This window comes from Dermochelys coriacea, chromosome 4 (assembly GCF_009764565.3).
Source record: "Dermochelys coriacea isolate rDerCor1 chromosome 4, rDerCor1.pri.v4, whole genome shotgun sequence".
NCBI classification, from domain to species: domain Eukaryota; kingdom Metazoa; phylum Chordata; order Testudines; family Dermochelyidae; genus Dermochelys; species Dermochelys coriacea.
The window spans coordinates 81,816,610-81,836,323 of record NC_050071.1 but is presented as its reverse complement, the minus strand read 5'-3'; the positions used below and the strand labels follow the sequence as shown (position 1 = coordinate 81,836,323).

The 19,714-nt window shown below is 42.6% G+C and overlaps 1 protein-coding gene across 7 annotated transcripts in view; it reads right to left on the bottom strand.

The window, feature by feature from the left end:
• The window catches only part of STOX2 (storkhead box 2), a 225,417-nt gene that overhangs the window by 22,450 nt on the left and 183,253 nt on the right, over positions 1 to 19,714 (bottom strand). For 4 of the 7 annotated variants that reach the window (XM_043513575.1, XM_043513576.1, XM_043513574.1 and 1 more), the window contains one exon: positions 16,927 to 17,079. In XM_043513575.1, coding sequence (XP_043369510.1) covers positions 16,927 to 17,079 — 153 coding nt within the window. Of the gene's footprint in view, positions 1 to 16,926; positions 17,080 to 17,946; positions 18,024 to 19,714 lie in introns of all 7 variants that reach the window. The other 3 variants (XM_043513578.1, XM_043513577.1, XM_043513579.1) reach the window with 1 other exon arrangement.

Genomic DNA, 19,714 nt, shown 5'->3' with positions numbered 1-19,714 from the left:
AATTATAGTTGTATGCGTTTCCACACACAGCCCTCAGCCCTCCTGAAGTTTTGACATAAGTCAACAAGAGAGAACTCATGCTAACTAGAGAAAACTCATTATCCCTAACTCACCCCATTAGTGGGTAGTGTATTGCAGTATGTATAGTGTGACAGGGCAAGGCCAAATGGCTATAAAAAAGTAGTGGGAGACACATATATTAGCTCCAGGCTAAACAAACCCCTGGTACCAGGATAAGTTAAATGGCAGCTGCTCCAGGTCAATTAAGACACCTGGGGCCAATTAAGAACTTTCCAGAAGGCAGGGAGAAGGCTAGGTTGATTGAGACACTTGAAGCCAATCAGGGACTGGCTGAAACTAGTTAAAAGCCTCCCAGTTAGTCAGGTGGGGGTGGATGTCAGGAGCTGTGGGAGGAAGTTGTGCTGTTGGAGAGGCTGAGTAGTACACAGCATATCAGGCACAAGGAAGGAGGCCCTGAGGTAAGGGTGAAGTGGAGCTTGAGGAAGCGGGGGCTGTTGTGGGGAAGTAGCCCAGGGAATTGTACGTGTCATGTTTCTAAAAGGTCAGCTACCATAGCTGATACTATTAGGGTCCCTGAGCTGGAACTCGGAGAAGAGGGCGGGCCTTGGCTCCCCCCATTCCTCCCTCCCCCTGATTAATCACTGAGACTGGGAGACAACGGAGACTGTGCAAGGAAGGATAACTTCTCCTCACCTCCCTTGCTGGCTTATGATGAAAATGGCTCAGTAGACTATGATCCTTGTCTCTAGAGAGAGAAGGGTTACGTGGAGGGTCACAGTGAGCCTCTGAGGCTAGCAAAATCCGCCAGGAAACGCGGGACCCATGAAGACAAGGACAGAGCTTTGTCACAATAGTAACCACTCTCTTATCTGGCTTTGGATGATATTTGTGTATAGAGGTGTTTTTACTGAGTCAATTACTAGGAATATTTGACAGGAAAGGTTTATAATGGAGCTGTTAAGAAGTTGAATAGGAACAATATGGACACAAGAGTGAGAGCAGCAGCAAAGAAGAAGTGGGAGGAGAGGAGTACTCAGAGCTTGTCTACACTACCGCTTAAGACACTCAGGATTGTGAAAAAGCCACCCCCCTCACTAACGCAAGTTAGATCGACTTAAAAGCGGTGTCTACACCACTCTGTCAGTGGGAGATGCTCTTCTGCAGACAGCTTGTTGAAGTGGCGTATTTATGCCAACAGGAGAGAGCTCTCTCATCAGCATAGTGCGTCTTCACCAGAGGTGCTACATCATCACAGCTGCATTGATGCATCTGTGCTGACGTACTGCGGTAGTGAAGACAAGCCATTAAGATTCCAATCTTCCTTCCCCCACCGCGAATTATGGGTCACATACATTTCATGAAATCATCATCAAGGTAAGGCAAGGGAACTCAGATTTCCCTCTCTCCCTTTCCAGTGGGAGTAACCTCGCTACAGAAGATCATCCTGGAAGCAGTAGCAGACAGACACACAACCCTGAATGGGCAGGGCACACCAGCAGTAGCAACAAATGGGAATGTCTTAAAAAAAAAAAAGCAACTGTGTACTGGCAGGTGGACAACAAGAGCTTAGCACACACACTGAGAGCTCAGAGCCTTGTGTTATTTCCCTGGACCAACACAAAATAATAATATGCAACCCCCACTCTCTGGACCTCAAGCATCTACAATTAAAGAACTTGAAAACTATACCTTCAGCTTGAACAGGCTCTTAGCATAGGGCAGAAATGCCAAGAATGAATACAGTGCGCACACAGCCTGATATGTATTATCTGTTTATGTCTGGTTCATACTATCTAAGTGCCTGCTTTGCTAATGCTGTCCCTCCATCCTCTACCCTTAGCTTTGTTGCCGGTGGCAGTGAACCAGAAAGCCAGACTCTCTCAGCTTTTCTTTGTGTCTGTGTACAAGATGCACTGCACAATTTAGTGTTACTCCTGCTGAAGTTAGAGGGTGGTGGTGCAGAAGTCCCATTTCATGCTCCCCTTTTCATTGTAGAGATACAGTTCGTCATGGAGACAGTGTCTTGAGGCAGGACACCTCACCATTCCCTACGAAGGACTCCCTTGGATGGGACTAATGTAGACCTCAATCTTAAATTTTACTTGTTTATTCAATACTCATTTAAAAAATAGGAAGAAAAGAAAGGAAAAAAGCTCTCTTCTGGGAGCTTTATGAAAGAGTTATTAAAAGAGACTGAAATGGATCTTTTGATGCTGTTATGGTTGTTACGTATAAGGTATTGCAAATGCATTTAAAAAAATGTATGATTCACCCAACAGACCAGAATGACTATAAAGTGTTGTGTAAAAGACTCTTTAAGCACTGGTTTAGCTGATGCTCTGTTGATGCACTGGATGACTAACTCCTATAGACATAGAAAGTGAGCAAAATATCATACAAAAATATAATTACCATGCCTGGGCAGTAAGCAATTTTCCAAGTTAAATATATCAGCCTTCTCTCTTCCCCATCCTACTTGGGGGAAGTTAACTCCTTTGCATCTCTGATGTAGTCTAAAGATATCCCTTTATCACATCCACCATACAACCCTCCATTTCTGCATCTCAGCAGCAAAAACCGTGATTGGGATTCTTTGGAGCCTATCAGTATACACTAAAATTAGCTAGCGGTTTTATTATGCTCACCACTTCCCAGGCCCATTGGAATGAGTAAGTCCAAAAAGGGAAAGAGATCCAGAATTGAATGTGGCTTGCCTGACTAGCAGCAGAAAGCTCTGACACTAGGCTGGCTCCCACTACTGTTTTTTAAAATATTTTTGCATATGGTACAGTTTAAGTGGTTCCATGATAGCTGGAGGGTGCTTCCTGTAGCCCATATTCTGGTCTGATAAATACAAAGGGTAAAGTCCAAAGGGTTTATTTACACCAGGAAGCACTTTACACCAAGTTAACAAGAAGCAGCCATGAGATCATTATTACTACTGAATTGTTTAATTTAATATACAAATGTAAATAATAGAAGGAGAAAATGCAACAAACAAAACTGGCTGCCAAAAGGTAATTTTTTTCCTTTTAAATTAACACTTTTCTGATCCTTCTTTCCCATTCCTATTATTTCCTTTTCTTTCTCATCATTTTCCCTACTTACCCATTTCCTTTCCACACTCTTTTTACTTCCCTCCAGGTCAGCCATGTTCTTTCCCCCAAAACAGTTGCAATACATTTCTGTAAGCATTTGGTTTCACATCTGAAGTAGGAAGAGTGGCTGAGATTCTCCCAGTGTATTATAAACAATATCAACAAAAATATCTGACCCTAACTGAATGGTTAAAGAGAGCCCTCCATATACACTAGGACTTTTCATACTGTCTAGCCCTACTGCTAGCACAAGATGATGTGCGGTGGACATATTTGACAACAGTAGATAAAAAAAATGTTTCTGGTCTACACTAATACTTCCAAAGTTCCTAGCAGTGACGGAGTTGAATAGGGCTAGAGAAATAGTGCAAGAAGCTCTGGGGTAGACAAGGCCATCAGGTGGAAATAGGATCCATCTATTTAGGTTATCATAATGTGCTCATCACTGTCGTATTTGAGTACCTTCCAGAGTTAAAAAGATAAATAAAGTGATAAAAACCTGTAAAGTGGGGATGAGAAGGGCTCAGTCCTGCTCCCACTGAATCACGGGCAAAGCTCCCATTGACTTTAATAGGAACAAGAAAGGGCCTGAAGGAGGAAGATAAGTCAAAGCTCTAAAAATCCTCATTTTTTCATGTTCCCCCCCATTAACCATTTGATAGCGCTATTCACTTTGCCTTTTATAAGTTTTGAAGCTTCTGCTGAAGGGAATGAGAAGCCAAGTTGGTCTTTTTGCTGCTGCAAACAGCTTGATTATTCTGAGTGCAGAAGTCCAAATAGATGGATTTGCATACTCACTGTATGATTATTGAAAAATAATGGTACAGTGATTATACAAATATCTCTGGTCTGATTCTAATAATAGTTGTCCACCAAGCAGAGTACAGATATTTGCACATTAGTTTGAGATTCACTACAGACTGATGATGCAAATCGGATACCCAGAACCGATTCAAGAATCAAGGTGCAGAGCTGTTGGTATTGGAAAAAGGTTACTGTTATGCTTTCGTATCTGTACAGCATCCTGCCATTCTGACTGGTGAAAATAGTTCCATAATAATAATTGCCAAAATTCATTTTTTAAAGTCAACCCCTTTCTGATTTAAATCTATATCCTCACACCATTTCAGTAATGGGATTCCCAGTTTCTTTGGGTAGTTACATGTATGAATGGATGGGACACCAAAGCACTTTACAAAAATTAATGAACTGAGCCTCGTAACTCAAATAATGAAGAGGACAAAATCACTGATACAGAGCAATAAGGACTGCTTGGTAAGCTGGGCGCCAACAAACAGTATGTGTTTCAACAGAGCTGACTGTAAAGTCATACATCTAGTAGATTCTATACTCCTGAGGGAATTCTGCACACAATATTTTAAAATTCTGCATATTTTATTTGTCAAAATAACTCAATATAATCACACTGGTTTCAATTATTTTGGTAATTTATTTAAACTACAATACAATGGATGGAGAATTGGAGTGGGGATCACTGGAGGAAATCCCCAAACCCCCTCTGTCTAATAGTAATGGAGCTAGTATAGACCCTTTACTTCTAGTTATTAGTCAACAAATATATGTAGCCATATGCTCAGTGTTACATCATAGGTAACTGATGAGCAAGTGAGGGCTGGGGACTCAAACTCACAATTTATATTGGCTGCTGACCATCTCCAGAAAGGTCAGTAGCAAACAGTTCCTGGAGCACATTTTGATGGGAAAAAATTTTCAGTCCAAAAATTTAAAACCAGTTCTAATCCCTAAAGAACCATAAGCATTTACGGTCACATTGTCCTTTACAATAAGGCTCCGTTACACCACTCAGGCAATGTAAAGGAGCCTTAAAATTTTTACACCTCTTTTATATTCCTAGGGGAATTCACTAAGAACAATGGGAACAACTCACTCACCAGGCAGGCTGCTACTTTCTGCTCTGCCTGAGGGGACAGAGCCTTCTCCACGTCTACCCTCTCAGAAACACCCCAAAGCCCTACTCCTCCATATCAAGCGGGCTGCAATAGTGAGCAAGAGGGACAGTGTCTCTCTTTCACTCACACAACTGCCTAGCCTCACCCCTTAATGGTGATTTACATCTTTACTGGCTGCTCTTGGTGCCCAAACCGACCTGCCTGCACTGCCAGGGAGGAGTGCGTGACTGCTCTTGCAGCTTCCCTTTGCTTCCCCATCAGAAGTCATTTTTCTGCAGGGAAGCAAAGAAATCTGTGGGGGCCATGAATTCTGCACACGCACAGTGACACAGAATTCCCCTAAGAGTATAGAATCTAGGAACACACAAAGTAGGCTATATTTACAGAATAGGGAACTCTATCCTAGGAAGCAGAAAAAGATTTGGAGGTCTTGGTGGATAATCAACTGAACATGAACTCCCAGGCAACGCTGTGGCCAACAGGCTAATGTGATCCTTGGATGTATAAAAAAGGGAATCTCAAGTAGGAATAAAGAGGTTATTTTACCTCTGCGCCCTGGTGCAATTGCTGCTGAAATCGTTTTTTTTCCACCAAATGCATCCAATGATGTGAGCTGTAGCTCACGAAAGCTTATGCTCTAATAAATTAATTAGTCTCTAAGGTGCCACAAGTACTCCTTTTCTTTTTGCGAATACAGACTAACACGGCTGCTACTCTGAAACCTGCTGAAATACTATGTCCAGTCCTGGTTTGAGAAGGATGTTGATAAATTGGAGAGGGTTCAGAGAAGAGCCATGAGAATTGTTAAAGAAGTAGAAAAATACCTTTACAGTGAAAGATTCAAGGAGTTCAATCTACTTATCTTAGCAAAGAGAAGGTTAAGGGGTGACTTGATCACAGTCTAAGTACCTACATGGGGAACACATATGAAAATAGGCTCTTCAGTTTAGCAGACAACAATATAACACAATCCAATATCTAGAAGTTGAAGCGAGACAAATTCAGCCTGGAACTGGGTGTAATCTTTTTAACAGTGATGGTACTAACCATTGGAAGAATTTACCAAGGGTTATGGTGGATTCACCAACACTGATAATTTCTAAATAAAGACTGGATGTAGTGTTTTTTAAAAAAGATTTGCTCTTGTTCAAACGGAATTATTTTGGGGAAGTTCTATGGCCTGTTATACAGGAGGTCAGACTAGATCCGTGGTTCCCAAATTTGTTCCTCCGCTTGTGTAGGGAAAGCCCCTGGCGGGCCGGCCAGTTTGTTAACCTGCCGCATCTGCAGGTTCGGCTGACGACGGCTCCCACTGGCCGTGGTTCGCTGCTCCAGGCCAATGGGAGCTGCTGGAAGCGGAAGCCAGTACATCTCTTGGCCCGTGCCACTTCCAGTGGCTCCCATTGGCCTGGAGCAGCGAACAGACTTTAAGGGCTCTTAAAACCCATTTCTGTACTCCTCCCCGACGAGTGGATTAGCACTGAAATCGACCTTGCTGGATCCAATTTGGGGTAGTGTGGATGCAATTTGACGGTATTGGCCTCCGGGAGCTATCCAGAGTGCTCCATTGTGACCGCTGTGGACAGTATTCTCAACTCAGATGCACTGGCCAGGTAGACAGGAAAAGCCCCGTGAACTTCTGAATTTCCTTTCCTGTTTGGCCAGCGTGGTGAGCTGATCAGCACAGGTGACCATGCAGAGCTCATCAGCAGAGGTGTTTCCCTCCTGCCCCACCCCTCACTGGCTACCTTAGCAGTTCTCCCCCCATTTGTGTGACGAATTAATAAAGAATGCATGAATTTGAAACAACGACTTTATTGCCTCTGCAAGTGGTGATCAAAAGGGGGGAGGGGAGGGCGGTTGGCTTACAGGGAAGTAGAGTGAACCAAGGGGGCAGGTTTTCATCAAGAAACAAAACAGAACTGTCACACTGTAGCCTGGCCACTCATGAAACTGATTTTCAAAGCTTCTCTGATGTGTAGCGCGCCCTGCTGTGTTCTTCTAACCGCTCTGGTGTCTGGCTGTGCGTAATCAGTGGCCAGGCAATTTGCCTCAACCTCCCACCCCACCATCAATGTCTCCCCCTTACTCTCACAAATATTGTGGAGCACATAGCAAGCAGTAATAACAATGGGAATATTGGTTTCGCTGAGGTCTAACTGAGTCAGTAAACTATGCCAGCGCGCTTTTAAACATCCAAATGCACATTCTACCACCATTCTACTTGCTCAGCCTATAGTTGAACAGTTCCTTACTACTGTCAAGGGTGCCTGTGCATGGCTTCATGAGCCATGGCATTAAGCGGTAGGCTGAGTCCCCCAGGATAACTATAGGCATTTCAACATCCCCAACAGTTATTTTCTGGTCTGGAAAGTAAGTCCCTTGCTGCTGCTGTTCCCACAGACCAGAGTTCCTAAAGATGCGAGCATTACGTACGTTTCCCGGCCATCCCACCTTGATGTTGGTGAAATGTCCCTTGTGATCCACCAGTGCTTGCAGCACCATTGAAAAGTACCCCTTGCGGTTTATGTACTCATTGCCTTGGTGGTCTGGTCCCAAGATAGGGATATGCATTCCGTCTATTGCCCCACCACAGTTAGGGAATCCCATTGCAGCAAAGCCATCCACTATGACTTGCACATTTCCCAGAGTGACTAACCTTGATAGCAGCAGTTCAGTGATCAAGTTGGCTACTTGCATCACAGCAGCCCCCACAGTAGATTTGCACACTCCAAATTGATTCCCGACTGACTGGTAGCTGTCTGGCGTTGCAAGCTTCCACAGGGTTATCGCAACTCACTTGTGAACTGTGAGGGCTGCTCTCATCTTGGTATTCTAGCACTTCAGGGCAGGGGAAAGAAAGTCACAAAGTTCCATGAAAGTGGCCCTAGCCATACGAAAGTTTTGCAGGCATTGGGAATCGTCCCAGACCTGCAACACTATGCAGTCCCACCAGTCTGTGCTTGTTTCCCGGGCCCAGAATCGGCGTTCCACGGCATGAGCCTGCCCCATTAGCACCATGATGCCCGCATTGCCAGGGACTGTGCTTTGAGAGAAGTCTGTGTCCATGTCCTCATCATTCTCCTCACCGCACTGCTGTCTCCTACTCACCTGCTTTTGCAGGTTCCGGTTCTGGATATACTGCTGGATAATGCGTGTGGTGTTTAGAGCAGTCACAACTGCCACGGTGATCTGAGCGGGCTCCATGCTTGCTGTGGTATGGCGTGAGGAGGAGAGCAGAGTGGCAGCGGAAGCGGCAGATGGATGACTAAGCTGACAGCAACATGGCACCCACACGGAAAAAGGTGCGAAACGATTGTCGGCCATTGCTTTCATGGAGGGAGAGAAGAGCAAGGGGTAGGCTGGCAGCGGACAGTGCTGCTGGCTGGGGGAGCAGCTGAGGCAGAATGGCCCCCTCAAGGATTGAACTCACAACCCTGGGTTTCACAGGCCATTGCTCAAACCACTGAGTTATCCTTCTGCCAATATTCCAGGCAGGACTGAATCTCCATTAGACAAAATTTAAAGAAGAGAATGACCTGAGTCACTCCCATTTATGTCCAAGGTCTGCCAGGAGCACCCATGTCCACCCAGGCGCCCCTGACAAACCTTACTGAGATCTGCCAGGAGCACCCATGTCTACCCAGGCGCACCATCCGACCTCACTGAGGCCAGCCAAGAGCACCCACGAGACGATGAGGGTGGCTACTAGTCGTACTGCACTATATGCTGCCACAGGGCAATGAGCTGCTGCTGTGTAGCAATGCAGTCCCACGTCTGCCAACACCCAGTGACGGTGAGCTGAGCGGGCTCCATGCTTGCCGTGGTATGGTGTCTGTACGGGTAACCCAGGAAAAAAGGCATGAAACGATCTTCTGCCATTGCTTTCACGGGGGGGGGGAGGGGCGGCGGGCTACATATACCCAGAACCACCCATGACAATGTTTTTTGCTCAATCAGGCATTGGGATCTCAACCCAGAATTCCAATGGGTGGCAGAGACTGCGGGAACTGTGGGATAACTACCCACAATGCAATGCTCTGGAAGTCGACGCTAACCTTGGTACTGTGGATGCACTCCTCTGACTTAATGGTTTTAAGTGGGGACACACACAATCGACTGTATAAAATTGCTTTCTAAAAAATCGACTTCTATAAATTCAACCTAATTTCATAGTGTAGACATACCCTGGGTCTCAAAGCTCGGGCCTGAACATCTACACTGCAATTTTATAGCCCTGCAGCTTGAGACCCACAAGTCCGAGTTAGCAGACCCAGGCCAACGACAGCTACATTGCAGATCTTTTATTGTAGTGTAGCCATACCTTGTATGTTTGGGACCTGGAAGAAGCTTGAAGGCAAGAGAGCAGCAAGAGGTGTTTGCTGACTAGTGTCCCCCCCAATAAGAGAGCTAGAGCCTGAGGGCTCAAGGAAGGAGGAATGGCAGAGGGATTTCCTGCTGGATCTAGGCCAAAGAAACTGAGCTAAGGTCCAGAGAGGGCTGAAGACAGGAGAGCAGCAGAGGAACTGACCTGCTGACCTCTCCAAGGCTGCAGAGGTGGACCCAGAAGAACCATGAGAGGGCCAGGGGAGTGACGGATGCTCTCAGCAGAGAGGTGGTGGGTGTGGGGGGGGGGTCCTGCTGAGAAGAGCAGGGTTACACTCCAGCTCGGGGGGCTGGCATTGCTGTCCTGGTACATGGATAGAAGAAGGCTGTGCTGAGCTGGGGCATGGTGAGGGATGCCAGGGCTATATTGCATCTACTCTTTGGACTATAATGGGGAAAATATGGATTATGATTATGGGACTTTTATTATGATAAATGTATACAGAACATTTGCAATAACTGAACCCCACTAGGGCTATATTTATACTTGAGAAAACTCTGGAGACTAATTCTGGGGATTCTGAAGGAGAGAAACTGGGGCAGGTGTGCCTGTCATGACGTGGCCTGCCACAGCTCCTGTTGGGGCTGCCCGGTGACACCCTGACAATGTCCTGTTTATATGTAAACTCCTCCACCATCTCCAGAGGCTAGTCATATTTCTTTCTTGTTCCACTCCCCCACTAAAGAGAAGCACCAGTTAAAAAAAATTATATATATAGTTTAGAGAATCTGGCATTTAAAATACTGCATGACAGCAGAGGTGTTATTTAAGAATATGTAGTGCTTTAATAATTCAAAAGCAGAAACTGTCTGGACATTGAATCATCAGACATGTACATTTGCTGCATCTCAAGAGAGTCTACTGTGCCTTCCACAGAGTTTCCAGAGAGAAGATTATGTCTTGTTTGTTGCTCAGAAAGAACAGTGACCTAAGGTGAACTCGGTTAATGTAAAATACATCATTTCACTGCTGCATATACAGTGGGCATTAGATGTAAAAATGAATGTACAGGAATTATGTTTTAGAGTAGCAGCCGTGTTAGTCTGTATCCGTAAAAAGAAAAGGAGGACTTGTGGCACCTTAGAGACTAACAAATTTATTTGAGCATAAGCTTTTGTGCATGCGATGAATGCATCTGATGAAGTGAGCTGTAACTCATGAAAGCCTATGCTCAAATAAATTTGTTAGTCTCTAAGGTGCCAGGAATTACGTATTTTTGAGGTGGACTTTACCTCAGTGCAGCAGCCATCCGAATATCACTTCTTTACTTCACAAGTGACTATTAACACAGGGGCATATATTCTGTTACAGAAATTTTCAACACTGTAAGCTGATTTGGTTAACAACATTACAAAAAAATCTATAAAAATTATTAAAAACAGCAAAGTCATAATATACCCATAAACTTTATCTATAAGCTTTGTTAAAGCCAGGTTCATATTCACTAGAGGGTAGATGCCAAACGCAGGAAAAAGAGGTTAAATTCTTAGCTGTTATCCTGGATTTAATAGATTTACATTTAGCATATGAGATTTTAAATCTGGTCAATAAACATAATGCAGGATTTCATAAACATCTTCTTGCACGGTTCTAAGTTAGAATATTACAATATTCACAGCAGTACTCTCTCTTTAAAAAGAAAAAGACTCACAAAACACAGTACACATAAATAAGATGTGTATTATTACTACAAACATTTTTTCCCAATACTAGTGTATACATTTATGAAAAATACATTTTAAATAGTGTTTAACTTGTGTTAAATCTTCTAAAATGATTTTCTCTTGAGCTGGAACTATGGCTTAACAAGGGATAAAAGAAACACACTGATTGGCTCATGAAATGCTAGTTTAAGATGTAGAGTGGTTGCTATGTGATGTTATAAATAATTAGCATACCTTATTTCAGATATAGCTGTGGCCCAGATTTATGTCTGCACATTGGCTCAGCAAACTACAGGGCTAGTACGCAACTGTAAGATCCTGAACTGACGAAAGAGGTTTATTTTTCCTCAGTCTGAGAATTCAACTGTGGTTACGAAGTTTACACATGCCATAAAACCCAGGGAACTACCTGTCTTTACAGCACAAGTGACCTTGTGACATGTGGCCGCTGTGAAGACAACTGGAAGGGTTCTCCCCTTGGTTTAGGTCAGTGGCTCTCAACCTTTCCACATTACTGTACCCCTTCCAGGAGTCTGATTTGTCTTGCGTACCCCCAAGTTTCATCTCACTTAAACTACTTGCTTACAAAATCAGTCATAAAAATACAAAAGTGTCACAGCCACACTATTACTGAAATATTGCTTACTTTCTCATTTTTACCATATAATTATGAAATAAATCGATTGGAATATAAATATTGTACTTACATTTCAGTGTATAGCATATAGAACAGTATAAACAAGTAATTGTCTGTATGAAATTTTAGTTTGTACTGACTTTCCTAGTGCTTTTTATGTAGCCTGTTATAAAACTAGGCAAATATCTAGATGAGTTGATGTATCCCCGGTTGAGAACCACTGGTGTAGAACCACTCTGAGGAGAAGTAGCTAGGCCTACAGAAGAATTCTGTCGACCTAACGCTGTCTACACAGGGAGTTGGTTGGCTTAGCTATGTCGCTCGGGGGGTAGATTTTTCACACCCATGAGCGATGTAGCTGGGTTGACCTAACTTGTTAGTGTAGGCCCTAGACATGCAAATGTTCCTATATGATGAGAGAAAGACAAATTATTTGACAGTATAGAATTTAGAATTATCTACTGAGTAATGCTCTCCTCTCTCTTAGTTCTTCACAATCCAACTGGGGAAGATAAACTAATATATAAAAGGTTATGGGATACTTTAAAACACCTACTGAGAAAATACTGATGCTGAAAAGCTGGGACTCATTAATTTTTATAAGGGGTGGGGAGATAAATGGAAAGATCAGCCAGCATCAAGAGTGGTCCCCTTCTCTGGATGATGCGGCTCTCCCTAAGAGAGCTAATACAGTAATATTCAATATTTTAATTATGTTATGAATGGAAGGGAAAGGAGTTCCTTTTTAACAGCAAAGTAGTAGTACAATGATGGGGAAAAACCTAGTTTAGGACAATAAAGGCTGGAAGATTTTGTTTTTGGGTGGGGTGGGGAGGATGGGAAATGCAAGATACTCCTTTTCTTAATCTCAGACTTCAGAAAGACATGTTCCGTGCTGGAAAAAAAAGGGAGAGGCAGCAAGAGACGGTGACAACTTACCTGGGGATACTTGCAAGCACAGACTACAAAATATTCCAGTCTGTTGAATTTTTTGTGTGTGTATTTTTGTCTGATAGGAACAGCGGAAATACCAAACCAACCAATACCCACATGCATAAGAAACTCAAGGGATGTATCTAATAATTTTGAATTTCAAGTACCTAATCAAGGTTTTTGATAATGATATGGATTACAAGATTCCTCCGAATGCTTCACTCTTTGGAACCTTCCCTGTACGTACTAATGTAGTGTTACCGAAGTAAGCCTGACTTGGAGAAAATAACTGAGACAAACTATATTAGAACTAGAAGTGTGAACTTTGATTGCCCTGTCCACCTTATGCCCCACATAATGGATCAGTAACTTTTCAGTATATGGAGATCACTGGAGAAATTTTATAAATAAAACCACAGGCTGAGACAGAAAAACTAGTGTTTACAAAATATACTTACTATACTTTCTCCAAATGTATCAAAGGGCAGAACTGAGCTTCCTTAAAAACCCCAAACACTGTAATTATTTGAATGGCAGACAAAAATCTTTATTTTAGACATAATTCCAAATCCAGATTTTTTTTCTTTTCAAAATCTCAAGATGTACTGTCAGTCATAGGGAAAGTCCTAGCCACTATAAGGCTGTATGACTCCACATGCTCTGTTATCCTACAGTCTAAAAAAACCCCAAACCCCAAGAACAAAAACATATAGACATACATATCTAGCTATAATAGGACTTCCCAGGAGGAGGAAGATATGTATTTTTTTAAATATAGAAATGTAAGTAATTAATCTTTACACCAGCAATGGGAGGTAGGTTAGTAAATCAACTTGTTGAAAGATGGGGAAACTGAGGCACATGGTGGCTAAACAACTTGCCCAAGGTCACCGAGCAAGCGAGCAGTAGAGCTGGGATTAGAACTCAAGAGTGCCTGATGGCCACCCCGCCCCCATTCCTTTTATATTACACTGCCTAGAGATGCCTACATAGGGTTCCTTTTGCACCATTCACCAACCCCAGATATAGGATGTTGGTATGGAGTCGACATGCCCCTGAGTATTATTTTTAATATTTTTCCTTTCAAGTGTTACTGTGTCTGGGCTATTTCCATGTCACCATTTTATACAGAATTATTAGCATATGCGGACATGAAAGCCTCCTGAATTTAACAGAAGAAAAATGCATTTTTATGAAATGCATCAACAAGACTGGTTATGACAAAATGGCCAAATCTATAGCAGCTAAAGACTTGTGGGAGAGGTGTCAGTTCCAAGAGCAGGCCTCCCAGCTTTTTAAGCTATGGAGAGTGGAGAAGGTAGAAGGCAGGACCAACACCAGAAGTCTGAAGATCCAAGAAGAAACAAAACCTACTGACCTCCTTTAGATTTAAACATAAGCCCCCTGAGGCAGACACTAATATTCTTTATTATTTGTACCATGGCACAATAGTTTTGGCAGCCTGTCCAAAGTGGCTGGGAGGGCAACTAATTCAGTAGATGGGAATCCTGTTTTTGGAGATGGAATGTTTTTGCACATATACATGGGGACTCTATCAGAAATGATTGCATGAGGAATGGACAGTTCCTTTTGGTCCGTTATTAAGTACATAAAACTCTAAATGACCTAGTAAAGGCCAACATGGAATCTACCATGTGGAGTAAGGGCACTTAGTTCCTGACACAGACGTTCTATCCCAGCATGCCCCCTTCCCAGTTTTAGGAATTAAAAAGGCACAGTGCAATCCAGTGCCACATATACGTTGCTGATTAGCTTGTTTGTGCACCTTTAAGTGCTATGTAAGCAGGCTATTCAGGGTATATGCAGCGAGTAGCTGTACCTATCTCACTAAATACAACACTGGATCCAAAGTGCTTTAAACTATGATCCTGCAGAAATTTCAGATATTTCATGAGAAATATTGGAGAAGCATATTCTGAAGTCAATTAAAAAAAAAGAAAAGAAAAACAATAGGCCAGAATATTATACTGATTTGTAAATGTTCAATATAACCTCTGTAAATTTCTTCAAATCCTTCATTGAGTTAGGAATCAACCCTATAAAGTTTAAATCATGCGAGTAACCCTCTTGAAGTGAATATGATTGCCAGCGAGAGCAAGAATAACTCATGGGTATAAGAGATACAGAATCAGGTCTTAAGGTTTCTGTAAATTTTTCTTCGAATCTCAGGATTAATTGGAACTGAATCTATTTCCCCATGTTAAGTATCCTCACACCTTCTTGTCATCAGTCTAAATGGGCCATCTTGATTATCACTACAAAAGTTTTTTTCTCCTGCTGATAATAGCTCATCTTAATTAATTAGCCTCTTACAGTTTGTATGGCAACTTCCACCTTCTCTGTATGTATATACACCTCTACCCTGATATAACGCGACCCGGTAAAACGCGGCTTCGCATACAATGTGGTAAAGCTCTGACACACTGCTCTGAGCAGCGTGTTAAGGGTGCGGTGCCATGCTGGGGCCGAGGGGTTTGATAAGGGGCAGAGGATCTTGTGGGCGGTCGGGGCTCCCCTACCCCCCCACGGTCTGGGAGGCAGGAGCTGTGGGGGGGCACTTTTGAGGGCCCTGCAGTCCCAGAGTGACCCGGGGGATTAGTGGGGTGCTGGGAGCAGTCCGCTGCGCATCCCTCACCCCGGTCCCAGCCGTGTCACTCAGGGGAGGGGCTTGGAGAAGGGATCCCCCTTGCACTCACCGGTAGTGGGGAAGTGGAGCAGCCCAGCCCCAGCCTGCTCTGCCAGCTCCCAGCTCCGGTGCTCCGCTTCCCACCGATGCAGGTGAGTGCGGGACCTTTCCCCAACCCCAACCCCAACCCACCCCGCCCGCAACACGGCTGGGGCCGGGGCAAGGAAAGCGGAGCAGGCTGGGGACGTGTCGCTCTGCTTCCTGCCACAGGTGAGTGTTGGGGGCGTCTTTTCCCCAACTTCCCCGCACTCACAGGCGGCGGCAAGCGGAGCACCACAGCTGGGAGGTGATGGAGGGGAGTGGGCTGGGGTGCGTTGCTTCACTTCCTGCCCCTGCCGGTGAGTGCCTGTCAGGGGGCGAGGGGTGTGGATGGGGTAGGAGCAGTCAGGGGACAGGGAGCAGGGGGGTGGGGGTGATTAGGGAAGGGGGTCTCTGGAGGGGACAGTCAGGGAACAAGGAACGGGGGGGGGGCCAAAGCAAGTTAGATATAACACTGTCTCACCTATAACGCAATGAGATTTTTTGTCTCCCGAGGACTGCGTCATATCGGGGTAGAGGTGAATGTATCTTCTTACTATATGATCCATTCTATGCATCCAGTGATGAAGTGGGCTGTAGCCCAAGAAAGCTTATGGTCTCCTAAATTTGTTAATCTCTAAGGTGCCACAAGTACTCCTGTTCTTTTTGCAGATACAGACTAACACGGCTGCTACTCTGAAACCCATCTACAACAGAGACTCGCAACAAGATTTGGGGCTTGTCGTGGATAACTAGCTGAACATGAGCTCTCAAGGTGATGGTGTGGCCAAAAAAAAAGCAACCTTGGGATGCATAAACGGGAATCTTGAGTAGGAGTAGAGAGGCTATTTTGGCATTGGTACGACCACTACTGGAATACTGTGTCCAGTTCAGTTGTCCACAATTCAAGAAGAATGTTGATAAACTGGAGAGGGTTCAAAGAATAGCCACGAGAATGATTAAAGGATTAGAAAACGTGCCTTATAATGACACACACAGAGTTTGATCTATTTAGCATAATAAAAAGAAGGTTAGGGGCTGACTTGATCACAGTCTAAGTACCTACATGGGGAATATACGAAAATAGGCTCTTCAATCTAGCAGGCAACAATATAGCACAATCGAACGTCTGGAAGTTGAAGCTAGACAAATTCAGACTGAAAATAGGGTATAATTTTTTTTTTTTTTTTTTACAAGTGTGAGTGTTAACCATTGGAAGAATTTACCAAGGGCTACAGTGGAGTCTCCATCCTGACAATTTTTAAATAAAGATTGGATTTTTTTCTAAAGGATATGTTATAGGAATTATTTTGGGGAAGTTCTATGGCTTGTATTTTGCAGGAGGTCAGACTAGATAATCACAATGATCCCGTCTGGCTTTTGAATCCATGAATAAGCAAAGCAGGTTATCTACCAAGCTTCCTTTTCTAAAGTAACAAAAATTGTAACCAACCTTTTAGGAGGAATACTTTGACTGTTACTTAAAAAATCCAGGTTCATATGATTAGTGATACACTAGTGCATGGTTACCTGGGAAGCAGGTGGTTAGGTGTTCCATTAGAGCTTCTTGCGTGACTTGTTTTCGCGCAGCGTTCATTGCCGAGATGGCCAAGCAAAGGATTTCCCCAAGTGGAATAAACTGTGACTGACTGATTGGAGACATATTGATTGGTGATACATCACCTGGAGAAAGACAGCAGACATTCAACGAAGGGTTTCATTTAAACGTTGCTCACTGAACAAGTATATAGAGATGTGTCCATTGCAATGTGCACAATTTTGTATAGTTTATATTGCTCTTGCAATAAAACCTTCAAAATTAGATCAACAACTTATTAGAGAAGTCAAAGACACAATACATTTTTGACACTGAAGGTGTATTAAAATGTGCAGGAAATATTTTCCAAGAACGATCCAATACTTGAACCCACAAAAATTCATGCACACCCATTGCAGCTGCAGAACCCCAAGGCTGCATGTGCAAAGCGACAACTGTACACACAAGCATGAACTTGTGAATGCAATGGGTTCATAAACATTTTTGCAGGCACAGGCACTGCTTTATCTTTTCAAATGCTGGTTGTATGGGTCATCTACAGTTTGTACTAGAGAGAATTTTGAATTTTTTAAAAATTGCAACAAAAATTAGAAAAAGAAAATTCTGCACGTGATAGTGAGCCATATTTTTAGCTTGCTAGCCAGCTATATTATACTCTCTGCTCAGTGGCACAAAAGGATCAAAAACCTAAAGAGTTACGTTCAGAAGAGCTCCTTCCTTGGTCTGCAAATGTAATGACTTTGCATTACTGTACATTAAAAAGAGGAATTTTGAAGATTTGTTGATGAAATATGAACAAGTACAGACAGTTGTGTTATCTGCTTTAGGTGAACTTTATTTTAGCTTGCCAGGTTACTTATCCAATTAATTTTTCGCATGAAGTTTTTTAAATATATTTTATTAGCCAATACTTTAAGAGCACTGAACAACTTTTAAACTTAAAAGGTTACAGGATGAGAAACAATTTGATGAGATAAGTATACAGTACATACACATTTAAAGTCTGCTCTTTATCTCCTGTTTCAGTGTTAATAGTTCCCAGATGGTCCCAAAAGTACGGCAGTGCTTCCTACGTAACCAGTGAGAAAGCAGAAGGATTTGAGGTTTCCTTAACCATAAGAGAATACTAAATAGTTACAACGGGCTGAAGAGTTGGTGTTAGGATTCCGATCAGCTTTGGACTACGGTTCAGGTCACAGACTGATCAATCACTGGGTTGCAGGTTTAGATTAAATGGCTTTGAAACTTCATGAGCTGTTCTCATGAGATTTCAGCGAATTTGAACAACAACTAGAATGCAGATTTGGATCAGATCAGAAACCAAATATATGGAAGTAGGTTCAAATCTATGAATTCAGATCCAACCCACTCCTGAAATTGAAAGGGATGAGATGTTTGCATGTGGCCCCATTAATTTTAATTGTCTTGTTTTTTACTAAGCAGGTACAGTGTGCTCACACAGGGCTCACAAATGGAAAATCAAATGCATCTCATCTTAAACAATATTCAGAATTGTTGCACTGAGTATTTTGTAAAAAAGTTTTCATAATTGCTTTAGATTAACCCTATGTGTAATATTTATTTTTCAAATACGCCAGTTGCATATTCTGTTGCACAGTAGGGACACGTGAACAGAGATGCATTAAGGATTTAAAAAACCACACATACAAATATGGAAGTGGATTTAAAATAAATTTATTTATGCTGTATCTCTCTGGAACACTACTGCCTTCCAGCTAAATAGGTCTTCATTCTGCAACTGGATATATGATGGCAGACCTTAGAACCTATACAGAGCCCCATTACCTTCAGTTGGACTCCTTGTGAGTGCAAAGATCTGCCCCATGTATGTCTGACTTCAGCAGTGGGGCCTTGAATTAGAAGCTTGTTGGGACATTTTTATTTTACCTGTCTACAAAGTGACTGGGACATTACTATACAAAGTAATAAGCAACAACAATCTGGAAGATGGTGGACATCTGATTAGGAAGAATAGCAGACAGACTTACAAATGACAGGAGGCAAAAGCAGGTAGGGGCAGCATTCCTAATTTTTTAAGAGGGGAAAAAACCTGAAGAGTTAATTATACTATTGTTAAGACAAACAAATATTTTATCTGTCAACAGATAAAATTATGTATAGAAACATATGAAGATAAAATCTTTAAAATAAATGTGACAAATATAAGAAAGTCAGTGTTCAAATGTATCTAGATAATACTTAGTCCTGCCATGAGTGCAGGGGACTGAATTAGATGACCTCTCAAGATCCCTTCCAGTCCTATGAGTCTATCTACAAAGATGAAATTGTATTGGAGAGAAGACAACACTGACCTGATAATTGGTCTCATACCTGAAAAGCATCAGAATTGGTATGTACACACACAAACATATACACAGACTCCAAAGGATTACAACTGGAATATGAGATCTTCCTTTTTATATAGGCCACTTAACCTGAGGAATCATTAGGATTTAATAAATGATCCTTTACAATTTTTCATTAGTCTTTTGAAGGAAGAGATTGGATTCAGAACGTTGTGAATTGTACATTTCAGTTGGCTGCATACTAGTCATCAAGTAGTAAAGTTATTTTAATTTTAGAAACACTTGGTGCTTCCTTTTTATGTAGAAATATCTGTGTACGCTGTGCAAGAGAAACTGTTTTGTAAACTACGCAAAGTGCAGGCAAGGCATTTTCAAACGGCAAGTCTGCAAATATTGTTCTAAAATTGTGAGCTTAATTTGCACAATTAGTTAC